The sequence below is a fragment of the Petaurus breviceps genome, unplaced genomic scaffold (genome assembly GCF_028583685.1).
Source record: "Petaurus breviceps papuanus isolate PSGF00001 unplaced genomic scaffold, PetGlider_PUasm1.0 220, whole genome shotgun sequence".
Classification (NCBI taxonomy): domain Eukaryota; kingdom Metazoa; phylum Chordata; class Mammalia; order Diprotodontia; family Petauridae; genus Petaurus; species Petaurus breviceps.
This window is the reverse complement of record NW_027185876.1, coordinates 20769282-20789917: the sequence shown is the minus strand read 5'-3', so window position 1 is coordinate 20789917 and position 20636 is coordinate 20769282. Positions and strand designations below refer to the sequence as shown.

At 40.4% G+C, this 20636-nt stretch overlaps 1 protein-coding gene across 1 annotated transcript in view; it reads left to right on the top strand.

Moving 5' to 3' along the window:
- Window positions 1-20128, top strand: part of ADCY10 (adenylate cyclase 10) — a 144269-nt gene extending 124141 nt beyond the window's left edge. Inside the window, exons 23-30 of the mRNA XM_069094515.1 lie at window positions 165-340; window positions 4862-5018; window positions 8278-8482; window positions 9575-9671; window positions 9803-9918; window positions 11898-12015; window positions 17121-17316; window positions 19205-20128. Coding sequence (XP_068950616.1) covers window positions 165-340; window positions 4862-5018; window positions 8278-8482; window positions 9575-9671; window positions 9803-9918; window positions 11898-12015; window positions 17121-17316; window positions 19205-19513 — 1374 coding nt within the window. The 3' untranslated portion in view covers window positions 19514-20128. The remainder of the gene's footprint in view (window positions 1-164; window positions 341-4861; window positions 5019-8277; window positions 8483-9574; window positions 9672-9802; window positions 9919-11897; window positions 12016-17120; window positions 17317-19204) is intronic.
- Window positions 20129-20636: the final 508 nt, after the last annotated feature.

Genomic DNA, 20636 nt, shown 5'->3' with positions numbered 1-20636 from the left:
AGAGAGAGAGAGAGAGAGAGAGAGAGAGAGAGAGAGAGAGAGAGAGAGAGAGAGAGAGAATAGGTACATAGATGATAAACAGAGTATGAAAGGTAGACAATATATAGAGATAAAAGATAGGTGTCAGCTATTTTTCTTGCTTTTTTTGTCTCATTGGCACATAGGTCTCCTTCAATGTGGGCCAGATGACACTTGCCAAGAAAATGATGAGGAAAGCACTGAAGTTACTAAAACGTGTCTTCCCTTACAGTTGCATTTCGGTTTTCCTCCAGACCCATGTTGAGAAAAACAAACATGACTTTCACATGAGTCAAATGGAACAGGACTTGTGTCCTCCAGGGTAAGAGATAGAATTAGAATAGGGCTGGGGCATTAGAACAGGACATGTGAACTCCTCCTGACAGGATGGGGTGTCCCAATAATCTGCTACAGAAGAACCCGAGCATGCTTCTGAAGGGTGTTATCCTTTTAGGTGCTTTTTCAGTAGGTGCCTTCTCCAAAGTAAGTTTCCACTCTGGAAAATAGTGGGTGGTGTGGCTTTTGGAGTGTCTTCAAGGAACCTTCAAGTAGCCTTAGGAGTGCAGAGAGGGACAAGGACAGTCCTTAAAGGTTCAGAGGACCTCTGTATGTTGGCCAAATATAGTATCTTCTGAAAACTACAAATGGTTAAAAAGAGTGTTTGTGTGGAAAAAAATGCCATCTAATTATTATTTTTAAAAAGTGGTCAAGAGAATGTCAGTCACTAATGACACATGTGCCTTTTTCTATCTATATGAAGTGTTTCTAAGAATAATCTGCACATATCAAAGATATCCTTGATTAGGGTGTTAGTAGGAAAAGGGGGAGAGAGGGAATAAATATTTATATATCACCTTCTGTGTAGCAGGAACTGTGCTAAGCACTTTTTACAAATATCTCATTTAATCCTCACAACTCTGAGAGATAGGTGCTATGATTACCCCTAATTTACAGTTGAGGAAACTGAAGCAAGCAGAAATTAAACAATTTCTCTGGAGTCACTAAATTAAGAAGTGTCTGAAGCTGAACTTGAATTCAGGTTTTCCTAACTCCAGACCTGGTGCTGTATCTACTATGCCCTAGCTGCCTAATATGGAATGGACAGGCTTTTATAAGTGATAATCCACAGTAAGCAACATCACACAATTGACCTAAAGGTATAGAGAACATAAGGTCCTACTGGCCTTATTGTTTGTTGACTACAAAAAAAAAAAAAAGAATTAGATACTGTAAAACAAAACACCATTTTAAAGTTCCTCTTTCCAAAAGGTGTCTGTCACTAATGCACTTGCAAAAATTATCCATGATTAACTAATATTAAGTGAAGGATAAAGGTAGAAATATAGGCTCCCCAAAGGTGGTTGCCACCGTTATGGAAGAGAACAATAGAATTGCCAAAGATCTGCCCCTCCAATTTGTGGTTAGCCAACTGGAATCAATTAGAGAATATCTGCCCATGCTCCACAATCTCTCTAAGGTATTTCCCTTTCCCATTATAATGATTCTCCCCAAAACAAGCTCTCTAGCATCATCTACATGAAGAGACTCTATCAGCTGAGAAAACCAATGGTGTCTATGCATGCATCAGATCCCTATTACACAAGTAGAAATGGTCTTAAGAAAGATATACCTGAAACAGATGCACCAACCATGGAAAGAGAATAAGGGATAAAAAACAGGTACTTTACATCCTTCATTGGTATCCTTTCCATGTCAAGAAAATATGAGAAAGGTCCTCAGAATGTTGGGAAGAACCCCTATGATGAACTTGAGGAAGAACATGGACAAATCTATTAGAGCCAACTTGAACAGGTCGCAATAGCCAATTGTTAAATTTTCAATGTAAGCATTTATGTCTTTAAAATCAGCAAATGCTATAAAACGGGTTGGTTTATTGTTGTGTTGATCTTCTAGACTTAAGAAAGTGATGGACAAAATGTGAATAAGGCAGAAACTTAAAACTGTGTTGTGTACACCTTTTCCCCCCCAGAGAGCTAGTTACTAAAATATTTAGCAATATACCTCTGATAAGCCACATAGGTTGGGCAGGATGGATCTGCATCATTAGAGGAAATGCTCACATCTGTGATGAGATTAATGGATCCATTAGGGTGTTAGAGTACTGGAATTTTAGCAAAGGATTAGAAAAACACTCATGCTTTTCTCATGGAAAAGATGAAGAGGGGTTGGCAAGGTGATAACATGGTCAGATGAGGTTGAAACTAAATTGCTAGGATTTCTTCACACACACACACACACACAGAGTCATTAATGATATGGTGGCAACTTGGAAGGAAATCTCTAGCATAATACCATAGTGATCTATGCTGGGTCCTATACTTTAAAATATAAACTCATTAGTAAACTTTTACAGAGGATGGTAGAAAATTATGAGCAATATCACTTCATGTTTAACTTTTTTATCACTTAGTTGGGTAGATATATAAATGGCCTGCTTATCAAATTTGCAGGTGAAACAAAGCTTGTAAGGAGAGCTAACACATTGAATGACAGTCTGGATCCCAAAAAACCTTGATAAAAAGAAAACATTTTTAGCTCACAGGCTGTACAAAAACAGGCAGTGGATTCCAGCAATAACATGCTGACCCTTTGGGCTAGAGCTGAAGATCTGACATATAATGAGTACAAAAGTGAAGCCTTGAATGTGAATTCAAAAGCTAGCTTTACAAATATAAAATGGGAAAAACATGGCTATACATCAGAGTCTGATAAAGATCCACTGTTTTTAGTGGATTGTAAGCTCAAGATGAGCCAATAGCATGATGCAGAAGTCAAAGAAAGTTAATCTTAGATTACATTAAGAGAGAGGCACTGTGTACAGAAGTATGGAAGAATGAATTCCAAATGTGTTCTGCCCTGATTAGACCACATCTAGAGTTCTATATTCAGTTCTGGGAATTGATATGCTGGAGAGTGCTCAGAAATTGGCAATCAACATAGTCCCAAACCTCAAGATCATGCCCTACAAGCATGGGGTGCAGTAACCGGATGTTTAATCTACAAAAGAGAAGACTTAGAGGAATATGATAGCTGTCTTCAGATATTAGAAGAGGATTATAGTGTGGAAGAGAGATTGGGGTCTCCATAGGGATCTCCATGCTTTAGTTCCTTTCCCTTTGTAAAGCCAAGCACAAGCAGATTTCCAGAGGACTGCTGCTGTGAAAAGCTTTCAAGGTTGATTACACAGTATAGTGAACTCTCTATTTATTAAACAGTAAACTAAAGCAAAACATTCACAGAAACTAAAATACAGCATTCAGAATGTTTTAACTTCATAATTTATTACTAAAATGGCCACATAGTTTTCCCAAAAGTGGTCACATAGTTTTAAGCAAAAGATAACATTCATTTAGTATGTCCTTCATTTAGTAAATCCTTAATTCAAACACCCTTAAGGAGGCAAGCCTCCTTAATCGAAACAAAGTACAAAGGTCAAAGTCCTCCACCCACAGAGTGCAATTAAGTTACAATATCATCAGTCACTACTAAGTACCCTCTTAAGGGGTAGTAGAAAGTACAAAGGCCATCCACCCCTGGGTCACAAGTAAATTACACTCTCTTTGGTTAGCATTAAATACCCAAGGAGAGGTCTTTTCATCTTGACTTGAGGCAGGCTCTCAGCTTCTATGGTTCCTCCTCCATGCTCCCAGCTCTTGCCTGAATCTAACCAACTGCCACCTGAGTTCAAAGGCAGACAACTCCTAGTTCCTTATAAAGCTCTTGTGCAGTTCCTGTTCCATGTTGAAGCTCACAGTGTCTAATCCACCTCAAGTCCTTCACAGTTTCTGTTCCTGAGAAGCCAAAGCTTAACCAAGCCACAATAACATTTGTACATGTTGCTGGCACCCTCATCAATTCATTTTCTGCCTGTGAAATCAACATAGACCCAAAAGCTCTGGCTGGCCCTCAGAAATCTTTGGCAGCTCTGGCTGGCCCTCAGAAGTTCTCGGCAGCTCCCAGAAGAAGTTGGTAGCTCCTCAGCCTGGTTCTCAGAAAAGTCTCAGCAGAAGTTCCCAGAAGAAAAGTCTCAGCAGAAGCTCCAGCGGGCTCTCAGAAGAAATTCTGCCATCATAAGCTCTGTTCTCAAAATCAAAATCACTTTCTCCAGCCTGGGCCTCTCCTCCTCAGCCTCCATGCTGCTTGCTCCAAGAAGTTCTGACTCTCCAGCTGGTGATTTTCCTTATATAAGGTATTAGCTCCTCCCTGTTCCAGCCCCTTCCTGTTACATCAGCAACAGGGGCTCATACCTCTGTTTCTTAACAGAGGCTTGATATAATTAACTTGAAACTAAGTGCTAAGAATTTGTTAGCTTGCCAATACAAGGGGATCTTCAAATTCCTTTACTATTACACCCGTAAGTAAATTGTTCCCTTTTGGATTACTCTCTGATGCTTAGTCTAGGGCAGATGTGAAATTGTGGTGTGATCCTATATGATCCAGGCTTCTTCCTCTTCTCTCAGAGTAAAGTCTGTTTAAAAACTGGTTGTAACACTATGAGAAATACAAGGAAAGTAGAAAAGAGGAGTCCTTGCCGTTTTGGGGGAACAAGACAGACACATGAATTCTTCTGGGTTTCATCTTTAGAACAAAGGGAGTTAAACTAGCTGACCTCTAATAAACCTCTCTGGTCTGTTCCCAGTTGCTTGAAGTCCAGGAGGAATAATTGTGAGGAAGTCTTCCATGACACCCATACACATTGCTTAGATAGGTTTCAGAGGTCATCTTGACCCCCCTCACATCCCATGGAGGATTCCTCTTTGTGTTATTCTGTTGCTTCTCTCTATCCCCTACTGTGTGATTTTGCTTGTCCTCTACCTAATAGGAAGAAAAAATTGGCTCAGCTTTACCAGCAAATCTCTTGCCTGTCCTCATTATGGCAGATCTACAGCTTGGATTATGCTTCTCATTGCAAGTACTTTTCCCATTTGGCTGCCATGATGCAGGTGAATTCTGCACTGGAAACTCAAGACACCTTCCAGGTAGGCTTTCATATACTTAGAATTGCAAGGAATATAAGAGATCATCTAGTCTGTTACAAATGAATGAATGAAAAATTACATATTAAGCACCTATTGTGTGGCAGGCATGTTACCAGCTACAAGGGATAGTCCCTACCCACAAACTTAGATTCTTGTTTCAAAATTTTTCAGTTAATATTTATTTTCTCTCCTTGCCATCTTCCTTCAACCCCTCTCCTCAACTGAGAAAGAAAAAAAAAAACTTTTAAAAAAATACACATAGTCAAGCAAAAAAAATTTCCACACTGGCCCAGTTCAAGAAGGTTAAGTATTATTCCCAAAATAATTCTTATACGGGGGGGGGGGGGGAACTGTGGCCTTGAGGTCACATGTGGCCCTCTAGGTCCTCAAGTGCAATCCTTTGACTGAATCTAAACTTTACAGAACAAATCTCCTTAATAAAGGGATTTGTTCTATAAAATTTGGATTCAATCAAAGGGCTGCCCTGGAGGACCTAGAGGGCCACATGTGGCCACAGGTTCCCCACCCCTGGTCTTATATCACTTCTTTGGGCAGCATTCTTTATCCTCATTCCTCTGGAATCATGGCTAATCATTGTATTGATTAGAGTTCTTAAGTCCTTCAAAGCTATTCATCTTTACAGTGTTGTTATTTCATATATATGTATACACACATATATGTATGTATACATGTATGTGCATGTATGTATATATAGTTTTCCTGATTCTACTCATTTCAGTATATATAAGTCTTACCAGATTTCTCTAAAACCATCTCTTTCATCATTTCTTATGGCACAATAGTACTTCATTACATTTATATACCATAATGTTTTGGACCATTCCTCAATTGATGGACACCCCCTTAGTTTCAATTCTTTTGCTGTTATTGTTGTTCAGTAGTTTCAGTCATGTCCAATTCTTTGTGACCCATTTGAGGTTTTCTTGGCAGTGGTTTGCCATTTCCTTCTCCAGCTTATTTGATGGGTGAGGAAACTGAAGCAAATAAGGTTAAGTGACTTGCCTAGGGGTCACACAGCTACCGAGTGTCTGAGGACAGATTTGAACTTAGTAAGATAAGTCTTCCTGACTCCAGGCCTAGCACCTTATTCACTGAGCCACCTAGGTGCTCCTTCAATTTTCTGACACCACAAAAAGAGCTGCTATAAATTTATTTTGTGCACATGGGTCTTCTTTTAGGGGTGTGCCGTAGCCAACTTGAACTGCCTCAAAGATCCCATTGTAAATTTTCTGTGTGGGTATTTAGATCTCAGAAATAAGTGAATGCTATAAATCAGGGCTTCATTTATTGTTCTGTTAATCATGTAGACTTAAGAAAGTGATTTAGAAAATATTAACAGACGTAATTTAAAAGTATATTGTATAGAGAGTTTTTAAACATTTAGCAGCAACATGCCCCTGTACCTTTTCCTCTTTCTTTGATCTCTATGGGGTATAAATCAAGTATTTGTATTACCGGGCCAAATGTAGAAACTTTTGAGGCATCATTCCAAATTGCTTTCCATAAGCCCAGCCAATTTACAACTCAATCAGTAGTGCATTAATGCATTAATAGTTTATTAATGTGACTATCTTCCCAAACACCTTCCAATAATTGCCATTTTCCATTTTTGTCAACTTTGCCAATCTGATGTATGTAAAATAGGACCTCAGGTTATCTTGAATTTGAAATTCCATAATTATTAGTGATTTAGAACAAATGTTCACGTGATTCTTAATATCATGGATTTCTTTCCTTGAAAATTCTGTTCATATCCTTTGACTAATTAATAATTGGGGAATTGATCCTGTTTTTATATATTTGAATCAGTTCCCTAGAGAGTATGTCTTGGAAATAATAACTAAAGTAATGATCGGTAACTTAAATTACTAATGACCTCTTAGTTTCCAAATCCAATGGCCTTTTCTCAGTTCTCATCCTTTTTGACCTCTCTTCAACCTTTGACAGTGCTGATCACCATCTTCTCCTTGATACTCTCTTCTCTCTGGGTTTTCAGGACACTACTCTCTCCTGGTTCTCATCCTACCTATCTGACAACTCCTTCTCTGGAAGCACCTTAGGCATCTCAAACTCACCATGTCCCAAGCTGGACTCATAATCTCTCTCCACCAAATCCACCTGTCTTCCAAATTTCCTTTGTACTATTAAGGGCATCCCCATCCCCCCAGTCACTCAGGTTCATAACTTTAGTGCTATCCTTGACTTCCCTGTCACTCATCTCACAGCCCAAACTGATCTTAACATTTCTATTCCACAACTCTGTACCCCCTCATTTATGCTCACACAGCCACCACTTTAGTTCAGGCCCTAATCACCTGGGCCCTCCAAACTATCTTTCACTTAGCTACCAAAATAATTTTCCTAAAGCATAGTTCTAACCATGTCACACCCCTCCTCAATAAACTCCACTGGCTTCTTATTACCTCTAGGATCAAATAGAAGCTTTTCTGTTTGGCATTTGAAAATCTTTATCACTTACCCCTAGCTTGTCTTTCCATTCTTACACATTACTCCCTTTCATAAGATCTATGGTCCATTCTTACTGGCCTGCTTTTGGTTTCTTGAACATGACCCTCCATCTCCCACGTTGGTGCCTTTTTTTTTCTGGCTATCTAGAATGTTCTCCCTTTTTACCTTCACATGTATTTTCTTCAAGATTCAGATAAAATTCTACCTTCTATAGGAGGCCTATTATGGACTCCAAGCTTCATGTGCCTTCCCTTTAAGGTTACCTTCCATTCACTCTGTATGTGTTATTGTTGTTCAGTCATGTCCAGTCATGTCCAACTCTTTGTGACCTCATTAGGGGTTTTCTTGGCAAAGACACTGGAGTGATTTGTCATTTCCTTCTCATTTTACAGATGAGAAAACTGAGACAAACAGGGTGAAGTGACTTGCCCAGGGTCACACAGTTAGTAAGTGTCTGAGGCCAGATTTGAATTTAGGAAGATGAATCTTCCTGAGCCCAGGCCCAGCGCTCTATCCACTACACCACCTAGCTGCCCTTCTGTATGTACCTACTTATATATACAATATCTCTCCCATTAGACCATAAGCTCCTTGAGGGCAGGGGCTGTTTTTGCTTTGTCTTTGTATCCCCAGGGCTTAGCACAGTGCCTGACACATAAGAAACCTGTAATAAATAACTGTTGATTGATTGCATGTGGGATATCCAGCTTTGTATCCCCTCTCACATTTGTCCCTTTTTTCTTTCTTTCTTTCACTGATGACATTTCAGATCATTAAAGCCTACTTGGATTACTCACTGCACAGCCAACTGGCAGGTTACCATGGATTATGGTTCAAGTATGAAGTCATGGCCTTTGAGAACATCTTCAATAAACCCTTAAATAAAGAGACTATAGAAATAATTGCTTATGTGGCAGAAAAATTATCTTACATCAAGTACATAATGGGTTACCTAGACCTGTCCATTCAGTTAGGTAAGATTTCCTTTTCATCTCTATCTGACTGGGCAGCAAAGGACCTCCAATTCAAATCAACTCTTGTTTATTAAGGGTCTACTATGTGCAAAGTAAGAGAGGCAGCAGGCGGAGTACAGTAAAACTATTTGGTCTCAAGGGTAAGGAGAAGGGAAAAAGCATTTATTAAGCACCATATTAAGTGCCAGACATTGTGCTAAGCACTTTACAAATATTATCTCATTTATAAAGTCTAAGAACTCTTTTATACTCTTAAAAATTATTGTGGATCCCAAAGAGCTCTTATTTTTGTGGGTCATATCTATAGATATTAACCATATTAGTGATTAAATTAGAATTGAAACCAATTGTAAAGAATTTATTTATCAATTAATTTAAAATAACAATAAGTCCATTACCTATTAACATAAATAACATTTTAATTAGAAATAGCTATATTTTCCAGAACAAAAAAAGTTTTTAGTGAGAAAAGTGGCATTGCTTTACATTTCTTTGTAAATCTTTAAAATACCTGGTTTGAAAGAAGACAGCTAGGTTCTCATGTCTGCTTCTGTATTCAATCTATTGCAATATGTTGTTTTGGTTGAAAAATTCAAAGGAAATCCAGACACACAGATATGGAGTTGGAAAAGGGAGGATAATTTTAATAATAATAATATTGAATTAATTTTATAATAGCAATAATAATAATTTAATTAATTGTGAAAATAGTTTTGACCTTGAGGAAACCTTGAAAGGGTCTCAGGGGCTCCCAGGGGTCTGTAGACTACAGTTTGAGAATGACTGGATAGAGGGCCAGCCTCAAAGCCAAGAACTGGGTTCAAGTTCTGTTGCTAACAGGTCCTAACTAGCAGGACGACCCTGGGCAAGTTACTTAACCTCTCTGTACACAACCACAGAAAATTATAAATCACAGAGAAAACGCCAACCTGCATTGGTTGAGGAGTTCCCTCCCAGTACCAATGAAATCACAGGTACAGTCCCTACAGGCACTGGGGATAGAAAGACAAAAGACATAATTTGCATTCTATTGGGGATCTAATTAGAAGGCAAAGAGTGGAGAAAGAGAGATTGAAATTGTTTCTTCTACAGGCTTCCGAGCACATGGCATGTGGCAGTTCATGAAGGATCCCAGCAGGCACTATTTTGTCCTTCAAAGACTCTCTGTGGCTCTCTTTATGAAAAACAGGTATTTTTGTGGCAAGTCACAGGAGAAAAATGTTGTATTGGCAGGGTAGGCACAGTGGGATGTTTCACCATAGACTGTGTGGCAAGGGGTTTTGTACTGCAGGGATGGGATATATTCTTTCCTTGTCCCAGATACCAGAAAATGGTTGAAGTGATGAATTGGATGTGGTCATTTGCTACCATCGAGGAGCATGCCATCAGCCAAGGACTTTTCTATCTCATCTGTCTAGACATCTTGCTTTATGGTGGTAAGTCTTGCTTTTGCATTCTGAAGAGGGCAACAAGATAATGCATCTCAAAAGGCTTCCTCCAAGAACTGGTTGGTTCCTGGTTTTAGTGGAGAAGAGATTAGGGTGGGAGAGAAGCTATTACCATTCAGTTTCTAGGCAGTGGGACTGACATCAAGAAGTTATAGGAGAGAAAGTGCATGCAAGGCCAATCTTGTTTTGACCATGAGGGACAAAGTGTGGGGAAGAAGGGAAGCAGCATCTCTCTGTTTTCTATGGTTTGGGAAAATCCTTGGAGAAAATAAAAAGTATCACTAGGAAATCTGCTAAAAAAAAAATTTACATCAGGATTTCCATGGCAGATAATTTCTCAATCAAAATAGGAGAGTTCAAAGGCATCTTGGATATCAGTGGACAGACTTGGAGTCAGGGAGACTTGGATTTGAATTCCACCCTAGACACTCACTGACTGTAACTGCCCTGACATAGATCAAGTCCTGGGGCTTCAAGTCTGTACCTCAAGTTTCCTCATCTGTGAAATGAGGTAGTTGGACTCAATGATCTATAAGGTCCCTTCCTACCCTAAATCTATGGTTCTAGTCTAACTCCTTTGTTTTAAAGCTGAGGAAACAGAGGCATCTATCAGAGAAGAGACCTAAGGTTAAGCACCCAGGAGAACATACTACAGCACTGTGCAATATTACCTCTCCCCACACGTAATAAAGGCTTCTTAGAACCCAAAGGCCTTAGTTTAAAAACCACAACAACAATAACACAAAAACCATTCTAATGGTGGGCGTTTCAGACATCTGTAGTAGAGAAGTCGGTTAAATATTTGTGGTAGAAGATGCCAATCAGATAACAATCTACAATTCCTTTATTTAAGGCTGGTCCAGGGCACCCCTTAAACCAGAGTCCAATCTAGTCCCTTAGCTCCCGGGGTGATCCTACTGTACTGTGTGTGGGACAAGAATGACCCTTGCCCAAAATAAAATAAGCAGAGATATCTCCAAGTAGAGACAGGAAGGATTTATTTAATTATTTCTTTTTGCAAGAAGGGTGGTCTCACTACTAGAGGCAGTCTAGTAGAAGAGGCAAAATACAAAATACAAAAGACCACCCCTTTCCCCCCTCCCTTGTTCTGTCCTGTTCCCCTTAATTAGTAACTGAGGTGCACAATCTTAATCGCAAAAATGTGCTGGCATTTGCAGATGAAATGTCAGTAATATCAAAAAGCAGAAGGTACATGTCTAGCGGACATGGAAACAGACAAAATATGTCATCAGTATCAACTTAGATATGAAAGCAGAAGATAAATTTTCTAACAATATCAATATAGATATGAAATTAGACAATATTTTATGAATAATGGCGATTTTAGGACATAGTGACCTGCCCAGAGTTCCACAACAGGAGTTCTAATTTTATATTTGTACAGGTCAGATGGTGGTCAGTGGAAACAAATCTGGAACATTTGGGCCTGTGGTTAAATTTGCAGGGTCTGTGCTTTCCTTTCCTACGCTTAGCTAAGCTTAGCAAAACTTCAACTTATGACCAGGGAAGTAAGGCAAGGATTTTAGATTCCCAGCCCAGGTTACTAAGTCTTTGGTACTTTATTACAATTCTTTTTGGATTTCTGGAATGTTACCTGAGAATTTTTCACTTTTATTCCATTCAACTGTATCAGGGAGAGGAATCCAAGTGTTGCTACAAGTTAGAGAATAGCTAGAACATGATGGGATAGAAATTTATGCCTCTCTGACTTTGGAGTAAAAAAGCCTGGCTCCTTCAGCCCAGTGTGAGGCCACAGGGTTGACCAAGTCTCTATAGACCCTAGATCAAGTAAAGAGCAGCAATCACTGGCATGGGACCAACATGTCACACATCCCACCTCTGGTTTCAAATCATTAACCTCATCTCCCATTAAACTCTCTCAGGGATAATTACTGAGCCAAGAAAGGGAATCCCAAGTGAAATGTTCCTTCTCCTGTCCTTCACAGGCTTTATTTATAGACCCTTTGAAGAATGTCTGGGATTCATAAATGACCAAGAAGATAACAAAATCCTCAAATTCCACAGTGGCCTGTTACTGGCTCTTTACTCGGATGTAGCAATCTGGTAACACACAGCTTACTTATCCATCTCTCTCATTTTTTCAACACACAAACATTTATTAATGTCTACTATGTATAAAGCAATGTACTTTATACAAAGATAAATGCAACCCAGTTCCTTCCTTCAAGGAGTTCACAATTTTGTGGGGTTGATATGAGAGGAATGTGAAGTGTTTTAAGATCCAATGAGAAAAGAAATCACTTCTCAATGGAGGAGAACAAGGAAGACTCAGTTCAGGAGGTGAGGAGGGGTCGAATGTCAACGGGTCAGGTCAGGGAAGTAAGAGGCGGCATTACAGGTGTAGGGAACTATATGAGCAAAGGTTCAAAAGCAAGAAAATGACAGACATATTCAGAGGAAAGGTTATGGATGGATTAAATTGAATGGAACTGAGAGGTAGGCTAGAACCAAATTATGGAGGGCCTTGAAGGCTAGGGAAAAGGGTGTGGACATTAGTAGGTGTAATGTCATGTAATGCCAAGGAAAGGCAACTTCCCAAGGTTCAGAATACCAGCATAGGTGCTCTCCATTTTATTCAGTGACAAACCAAGAACAGAGAAGGTCAAAACATGACATCATTAAAAATACAGCATTTACTAAGTGTGATTAAATAATCTCCAAGTACTACCCCACCCCAGGACCTTCCAATCATTCAATCAATTACAAAGTCCCTGTTCTAAATACTACTCCACCCCTAGGCTGTACACCTTCATTTAGTCCACCACAAAGCCCCTCTTCTCAAATGGAGATTAGTTTCCAAACATAAGTAAAGTATATTCATTTGCTCAACCATAGAACACAAAAAGGTCAAAAGTTCCCCACCCCTGGATCACAATTGAATCTACCCCAGAGTTACATCAAGTTTAAGCACAGCACTTAATACTCAAATGGAGGTCTTTTCTTCATCTTGACACAAGGCAAGTTCTCAGCAATCTTAGTTCCTGGGGAGACAAGGCTTAGCAAGGCCACAAGATACATTGCCAGTCCCTTCATTAATTCATCCTCTGTCTGTAGGACAGTCCTAGAACCCCTGAAAACATCAGCAAAACCCTCTCCCAGGATTTCTGTAAACATACAACAAGAAAATCCTTCTTCAGGGCTTCTGAACCAACAGAAAGGTTCCCAGACCCCTGCAACAACAGCACTGTCCTTCACCAGTGGACAGTATTCACTCTGTCTGCAGGACAGTCTCCAGACCCCTGCAACAACAGCACTGTCCTTCACCAGTGGACAGTATTCACTCTGTCTGCAGGACAGTCTCCAGACCCCTGCAACAACAGCACTGTCCTTCACCAGTGGACAGTATTCACTATGTCTTCAGGACAGTTTCCAGACCCCTGCAACAACAGCACTGTCCTTCACCAGTGGACAGTATTCACTCTCTGTCTGCAGGACAGTCTCAGGGCTTCTTAACCAAAAGCCAGGTTCCAGGGCTTCTTCAACAACAGGACTGTCTTTCACCAGTGGACAAATCTGGCAAAACAACATCAAAACAGACAAAGTACCAGCAAAACAGCCATGTCTCCTCAGTCCTTGGCAGCTCAGGGGGCAGGTCTCAAAAGTCCAGGGCAATTCAAAGTGGCCCTCAGCAATCCTTCTCAGTCTCTCTCTCTGCCTCCACGAGGTGCTGCTTCCAAAAAGTTCTTCTGCCTCTCTCCTGTCTCTCCAAATCTACGTCACCAGCTCCTCCCAGTTCGTGTCTCTCTTTTCAAGTCAACAAGTCCATCCCACAGGTGGGATTAACAAGCTCTGGGTTTTAACACAATCAATTTGAAAAACTAAGGCAATACAGGGGAATCTTTAAATGCCATTACTATCACAGTAGGCCACTTAAGGTTTCTGAGCAGTGAAGTGATGAGATTAGATTTGTGCATTATGAAGATTCATCCAGCATCAACATTCAAATGGAATGTAGAGAGGAGAGCTTATAAGCAAGGAGATGTTAGGAAGATACTTTTGTAGTTTAGAAGAAGCATCACCAAGATGATGACTTTGGAATGGAAAAGAGGGGGCAGAAATGATAGGGGGCGGCTGGAATTGAAAGGCTTTGACAATGAAATGTTTTAGGGGAAGAAGGACTCAAAGATGATCCTAAGTTTACAAGCATGGGGTGATTGGGTGATGGAATTATCAGAGATGGGAAAATTAGGAAGAGGAGGAGGAGTTTGGGGGGGAGAGGATAAACTCAGAATCAGACAGTAATGATCACTGTCTAAAAGAATCAATGATAAGACTGTGTCAAGTAGCATTTTTTAACATGCCAAGTACTGTGTTGAGCACTGGGGATACTAAAAAAAGGCAAAAAACTGACCCTGCTTTCCAGAGCTCACAGGCTAACTGCCAGAAGACATGCAGACAACTGTGTGCAAACAAGATGGAGGATCAACTGGAAGTCATCTCAAAGGGAAGACTGAGAAAGGCTTCATGTAGCTGAGCCTTGTAGGAAGCCAGCAAAGCCAGGAGGAGGGGATGAGGAGGAAAAATGCTGCAGGCATGGTGGTCAATCAGTGATAATGCCTTAAGTCAGGAGGTGGAACAGCAAGAAGGCCAGTGTCACCAGACTGCAGAAGGCATGGAGGGGAGCAAGCTGGAAGGGTAGGGAGGGGCCAGGTTAGGAAGAGCTTTGAAAGCCAAACAGAGGATTTTATATTTGATCCTGGAGGCAATAGAGAGCCACTGGAGTTGACTGACTAGGGGAATGATAGTCAGATAGATTTTAGGAAGGTTAATTCAACAACTGAGTGGAGAATGGATTGGAGTGGAGATAGACTTAAGGCAGGGACGCCATCTAGCAGGTTTCTGCAACAGTTCAATTGTGAAGTAATGAGGGCCTGCACCAGGGTTATGGTAATGTCATAAGAGAAAAGGGGTGGGGTATATATGAGAGACGTTATAAAGGTGAAGACTACAGGAAATGAGCACTGATTAGATATTGAGGAGGCAGGAAGCAGTGAGAGAGAGTGAGGGGCCACAGATCATGCTTAGGTTACAAGCCTGGGTGACTGGGAGGATGGTGGTACCCTTAAAAATAATAGGGAAGTTAGCAATAGGGGAGAGTTTAGGGGGAAATACAGTAAGTTCAATTGGATATGTTGAGTTTAAGATGTCTACAGGACATCCAGTTTGAGAAGTCTAAAAGGCAATTGCAGAGGTGAGACTGGAGATTGACATCTGAGAGGTAAGAGCTGAATGAGTAGATTTTGTGAATCATCTGAATAAAGATGATAATTGGGACCCTGAGAGCTGATGAAATCACGAGTGAAATTGCATAGACAGAAAAGAGAAGAGAAAGGACCTGTAGCAGCAAGCACCCCAAGCGTCCTCAGGGTTTGCTGCCAGCACAGGTTCTTGGATCTGCTTTGTTAAAGGAAAGCAACTCAAAATGGGTTAACAAGCTTACTTTAATCAGTCAGACATATATCGTTTACCTTGTTCAGGGGAAAAAGGTCAGCACCCCGAACTTCAAAGTACACAGGCAGAATTATCAAGACAGAAATAGATCTAGTAGACAGATTTCAAACTGTCCAACCATTACATCCATACCCAGTCAACATCTGGGTTTCAACATCTGGGTTTTTTCAAAGCCGGGGGGGGCTCAGGACAACGGCTTCCCAGAATCCATATCAAATCACAGAACACTTCTCAAAGTGGGCCCCCAAAACAAAGCCTCACATCAGGGCTTATATAGCCTTCTCCTGGCTCAGAGAATGTAACAGCCTTATTGATCCACTGGCCAATCAAAAAGTATCTACTGAAAAACAAGCCTCCCACCCCCGTGTTTCAGGTGCACTTTAGCCTAGGGGCAGGGAAGATCTTCTGTTTAACAGCAAATAAATGCAGGCAAAGGAAACAGATGGTGGGAGCAATGAAAGTCTGGAGTTTGGAAGAGCAAGATTTTCTTTAGGATAAAAGGACAAGAGATTCAAAAGAGGACCATGTAGAGTTGAACTGGTTCACCAAGGCAGGGTTAAGAAGGGAAAGGGAAGAGGGTGTAGCTAGTGCAGGGATGTGATGGCCTGGGAGAGATCTAAGGGATGGAAAGATTGGTGGTCACATAAGAAACAAAACAACAACAGATTTTAGGGTTGAAAAGCAGGGGAGAAGTGGAGTGATAACAGATTATAATTAGATAAAGGAATTTCAGAATTTATGTGGAACATTTGTGGGTGATGGGAAGAGTATGACCACCTGTGTGTAGCTGTGGTAGGGTGGAGGAAGTGGTCAAGAGAAATGAGTGAATTGAGGAATTAAGAGATTAGAATGTCTGAGAGAATATCAATGTATTGAAATTTGTTAGTTTAAGGCTGGGCAGGATTTGGGGAGGAGAGAAAGACTGTAAGCCAGCTACTGAATTTATTGAAGAAGCAAGGAGATCTATGGACAACAGCTACCAGAATCTTGGTTGGTCAATAAATATGGATTGAATAAATCTCAAAGTGGGAAAGGTTACTGAATGATTGATGGTGGTAGAGAGAGAAATAATAAAGATGTATTCTATGATCAGTGGGGTCTTAGTGAACAAAAATGCTACCAGTGCTGGTAAGAACAAGAGCCAAGAAATTGAAAAAGGAACCTTGGAAAAAAATCACTGCCTCCAGTAAGAGATGCTTTTCCTTCTAGAATTGTAACATATTCAGTTTGGGTAAGAAATTTGGCTGCTTTGAAAGACCAAGAGATTACATGAAGGAAAGTTAACCCAAGCTCATATTCAAACATTCTGGTTAACTATGAGCCCCAGAGCTTATAATCCCCTGGAGTGCAGGCCTCAGGCAGTTAGATAATGGAGTTGATGTTTTCCTTTTGTCTTCTGGGTGCCCAATTCCCCAGTTCATCCCGACTCTCCTTTCCTGCCCCCCTTACCACCACTATTCCCTCTACCTGGTAGAATCAAGGTGGGAGAGAGGCACCATTATAATATGCTCAGAATCTGCTCAAGCCAAAATTCAAATTTGAAATTGCATTCTCCCACAGCTGGTGGTCCTCCGGTCCTCTAGGGGTCAAGTTTTAGAAAGGCATATTTTCACTAAAACCGAATTCAGAAAAGCAACAGACCTTAAGGGTGAATGCTGACTTTAACTTTCCCCCTCTTCCCTCTGTTGGTGATTTAGGTTTGCTAGACTTGAGGACTGGGAAAATTTTCAAGTATTTTTCAACAGAGCTAAAAAGCTGGTCCAGAGAAGGACTCCCTCAAGTCTTTACTGCTCCGGATTTAACAGGTTCGTGGAATGCCAGGTTCTTTACCTCCAAAAACAAATTCAAGATCAAATGGAGAACGTCAAGGACATTGGAGTTAAACTACTCAAGGTGACTCCTTCCTTGTATTTTGCTGAGTTTGTATTCAGGACAGTTAGTATTACAACTGAGGACACTACTTAGCTATACATGAGCATATTATTTAGATGTGCAGCTAATTCTTTGAGTTATTTTTTCACTGCTCTTTAGAGCAGTGGCTAACAACAAAAAAAAGACTGCCTGAAGCTTGGTCATTTCACTAGCAGAGAGTTTGGACACACACTAAATTAGAGTTATCTGCCCTAACCTTGATTCCAACCCTATCATGTTCTTTTCAGCATGATTTTAAACTAACTGCTCTTCTTTGCTCCCTAATTCTGAGACCCCTCTGCCCTAGCATATGTCCCCATCATCCATCCCCAGCCGAGGAATTCCCTCTACATTACTCTCCTTCATCATGACATTTGGAATTACACTTCCTTCCTCCGAGTATTTCCTTCTGTGGCTACTTGTTGCCTCGAGGCTAGGCACGCTGACCGCAATGTCACACATTCACCAGAAATTATTACAGTAAAATCACAAGTAACCCCCACCAGATTTCTCCCTTTGTAACTTGTAGAAGATTGAGGCAAATGATAGCAAAATCAGGAAATGAGCAAACAAACTTCTAAGTCATATCTGCCAGTTTAATCCAATGATTCAATAATCCAAGTCAAATCCTGCCAATTTAATCTCCTATATTTTCCATATCACCATTCCAACACAATAACTTTTAGCATCTTTGGAATGACAGCCCAGAAAGGAAAGAATGCTAAACTCAAAGTCATGAGCTTGGAGGTCAAATCCCAAGTCTAATTACTTAATCAGCTTTGTAACCATTCAAGTCACATATTCTTTCTAAAACCGTTTCCTTGTCTATAAAAATGAGGATAAAAATTCATCATGGAAAAGCACTTTGTAGACCTTGATGCACTAAAAAAAAATCTGAATTATTTAAATTCACTGATACCATAGTCCAATTACTAAGGAAGCAAAGCAGAGGAATTCATTTCAGACAAATTTCCAAAAATGGTTGAAATCATTAATTGAAATCACCATTCCAGGAATAATCTATTTCAATAATAGCTAGCAACATGATAATTAGCTTGATACAGAGGACAGTAGAGTCAGCAGTATTCCTTGAGGTAACAGATAATATTACTGACATTAAAAGTATTTTACAATAGATAATACAGATAATCATACTGACAACATAATATTAGCTGACATTAGTATGTAAACTCCTTGAGGAAAGGAACTGTGTATGCTTGTAGCATTTAGCAGTGCCTGGCACATAATAGATCCCAATTTAATTAAATCATAAGATTCTTTGGGATCAGGACTATTATTCATCTTTATAACCTCCATGGCACTTGGCATATTATCTTGCACATATATCTTTAATAGTTTGGCTTCATTCATTAGTTTTTTTGGGGTCTTTTTGGAGGGGGGAAGGCAGGGCAACTGGGGTTAAGTAACTTGCCCAAGGTCACACAGCTATTAAGTGTTAAGTGTCTAAGGCTGGAATTGAACTCAGGTTCTCCTGACTCCAGGACCGGTGCTCTACTCACTGAGCCACCTAGCCGCCCCAATTCATTAATTTTTAAAATCCATCTCAAGGAGGACAAGCTAATCCTCCTAGGAAAAGCTGCTCAGTACCACTCACTGACACCCACAGAATCATGGACTGACTGGGCTATCACTTTGTTACGATCCTATACAGCATTTCACAAATTTAACTATCTTTCTTTGAATTTTTTCTATAGGAACTTTTCTGGGTATGAGTGAAATAAATACACAAATCAAACTATCTTTGAATGTGTATGTCATTGTGATTCCACTGCTTTAACCTATGAATGACATAATTTTCTAGGTATAAGATTCTTTTTTCCAAACCAGATATCTACTGTTCTTTCATCAGACTCTGGAGGATTTGGTAGCTCAAAGTTCCATGGGTCCTATCTTCCACCCAAGGATTTACCACCTGCTGGCTTATGTATGCATTCTAATGGGACATGAAGATAACTGTCACATCTTTCTGAGAACAGCTTTAAAGATCTGTGAGGTCCAAGGAAATGTACTGGAGAAAATTTGGCTAAATATCAGCAAAGTAAATAATGGAAACTGGGAAAGGGAAGTGGGGTTTGTTGACTCTGACCTCAAAGGTCACTTTAGATGCCTCCTGAAGATTTGGACTTTTCAAGGGGTAGTCATCACAGGCTTTAACTGAAGTCTATACCTCCTGGAAATAATGATAATCACAATAATGATAAACTGGCATTTATATAGCTCTTTATGGTATACAAAGCACTTCAAAAAATACTATCTCATTTGATCCTCACAACAACCCTGGGAGGTAGGTGCTTTTATTATCACTATATCATAGCTCAGAAAACCGAGGCTGAGAGAAATTAAATGACTTACCCAGAGCCACAGAGTCAGCAGGTGTCTAACCAGATTTGAAGGTCCAGGATCCTACCCGCTTAATTTTAAATTTAATTTAATGAGAAGCAGTGTGACATAGTAAACAGAGTCTGAAAGGCTGAATTTAAGTTCTGATTCTGTCCTGTCCTGGCTGGGTAACTCTGAGCAAGTCACAATGCCCCTCAATGCCCCAGACAAGTGTAAGGCTAAGTTTCTAAGCAGGTGCTAATAATGGGCATTGGAAGAGAAAGTTCTGCCCCAGAAGCTCCCTCCATCTGTGAAATCACAGGTCTGGTCAAAAAGTTAAGTAGGTTACATTCTGCTCCCCACGGCTAGATTGCCTCCTCACTCCTGCCAGCTAGATTTCTTTTCTTCAGGGTTTTCCCACTGGGAAGGTCATGGAGGAATAAGGATTAAGACAATTTGGCCCACTGCAATCTTCTCAATTTTCTTTCTTCTTTCCCCCAGTATGTTAACTAACCACAGCAAACTTCAATCCTCATGACCCTTGGAGGGGGGCGGGGATTAGAGGGGATGGGAGAATGGTGGTACTTTGGGGTCTTTACCCTTCTGTGCTCTTGAGAGCAAAGGCTATTATTCTCTTTGGTTCTGTTCATCATATGCACATCCCCTTCTGATAAAAATGAAAGGTTCCTCCTCCAGAGGAGAAGATTCTGTGGCCAGGTGCTCCTGGGGGATGAGGAGTCCTTTCTAGGATCTCCGACCCCTGCCAGGTGGCAAACAATAATTTGGGGATGGGGAAGGTTAAAGTCTATCCATATACTTGTGTGTTCTTTCATGTGTGCCAGGAACTGTACGGACTTGTCAATTACCTTGGTAGATGAGGTCTGGGAGAAGTTGATCATATTGTAATAATGGGACAACCTATTTTATTCAAAACCCCTCTCATCCAGTTATGGGATAGTAAA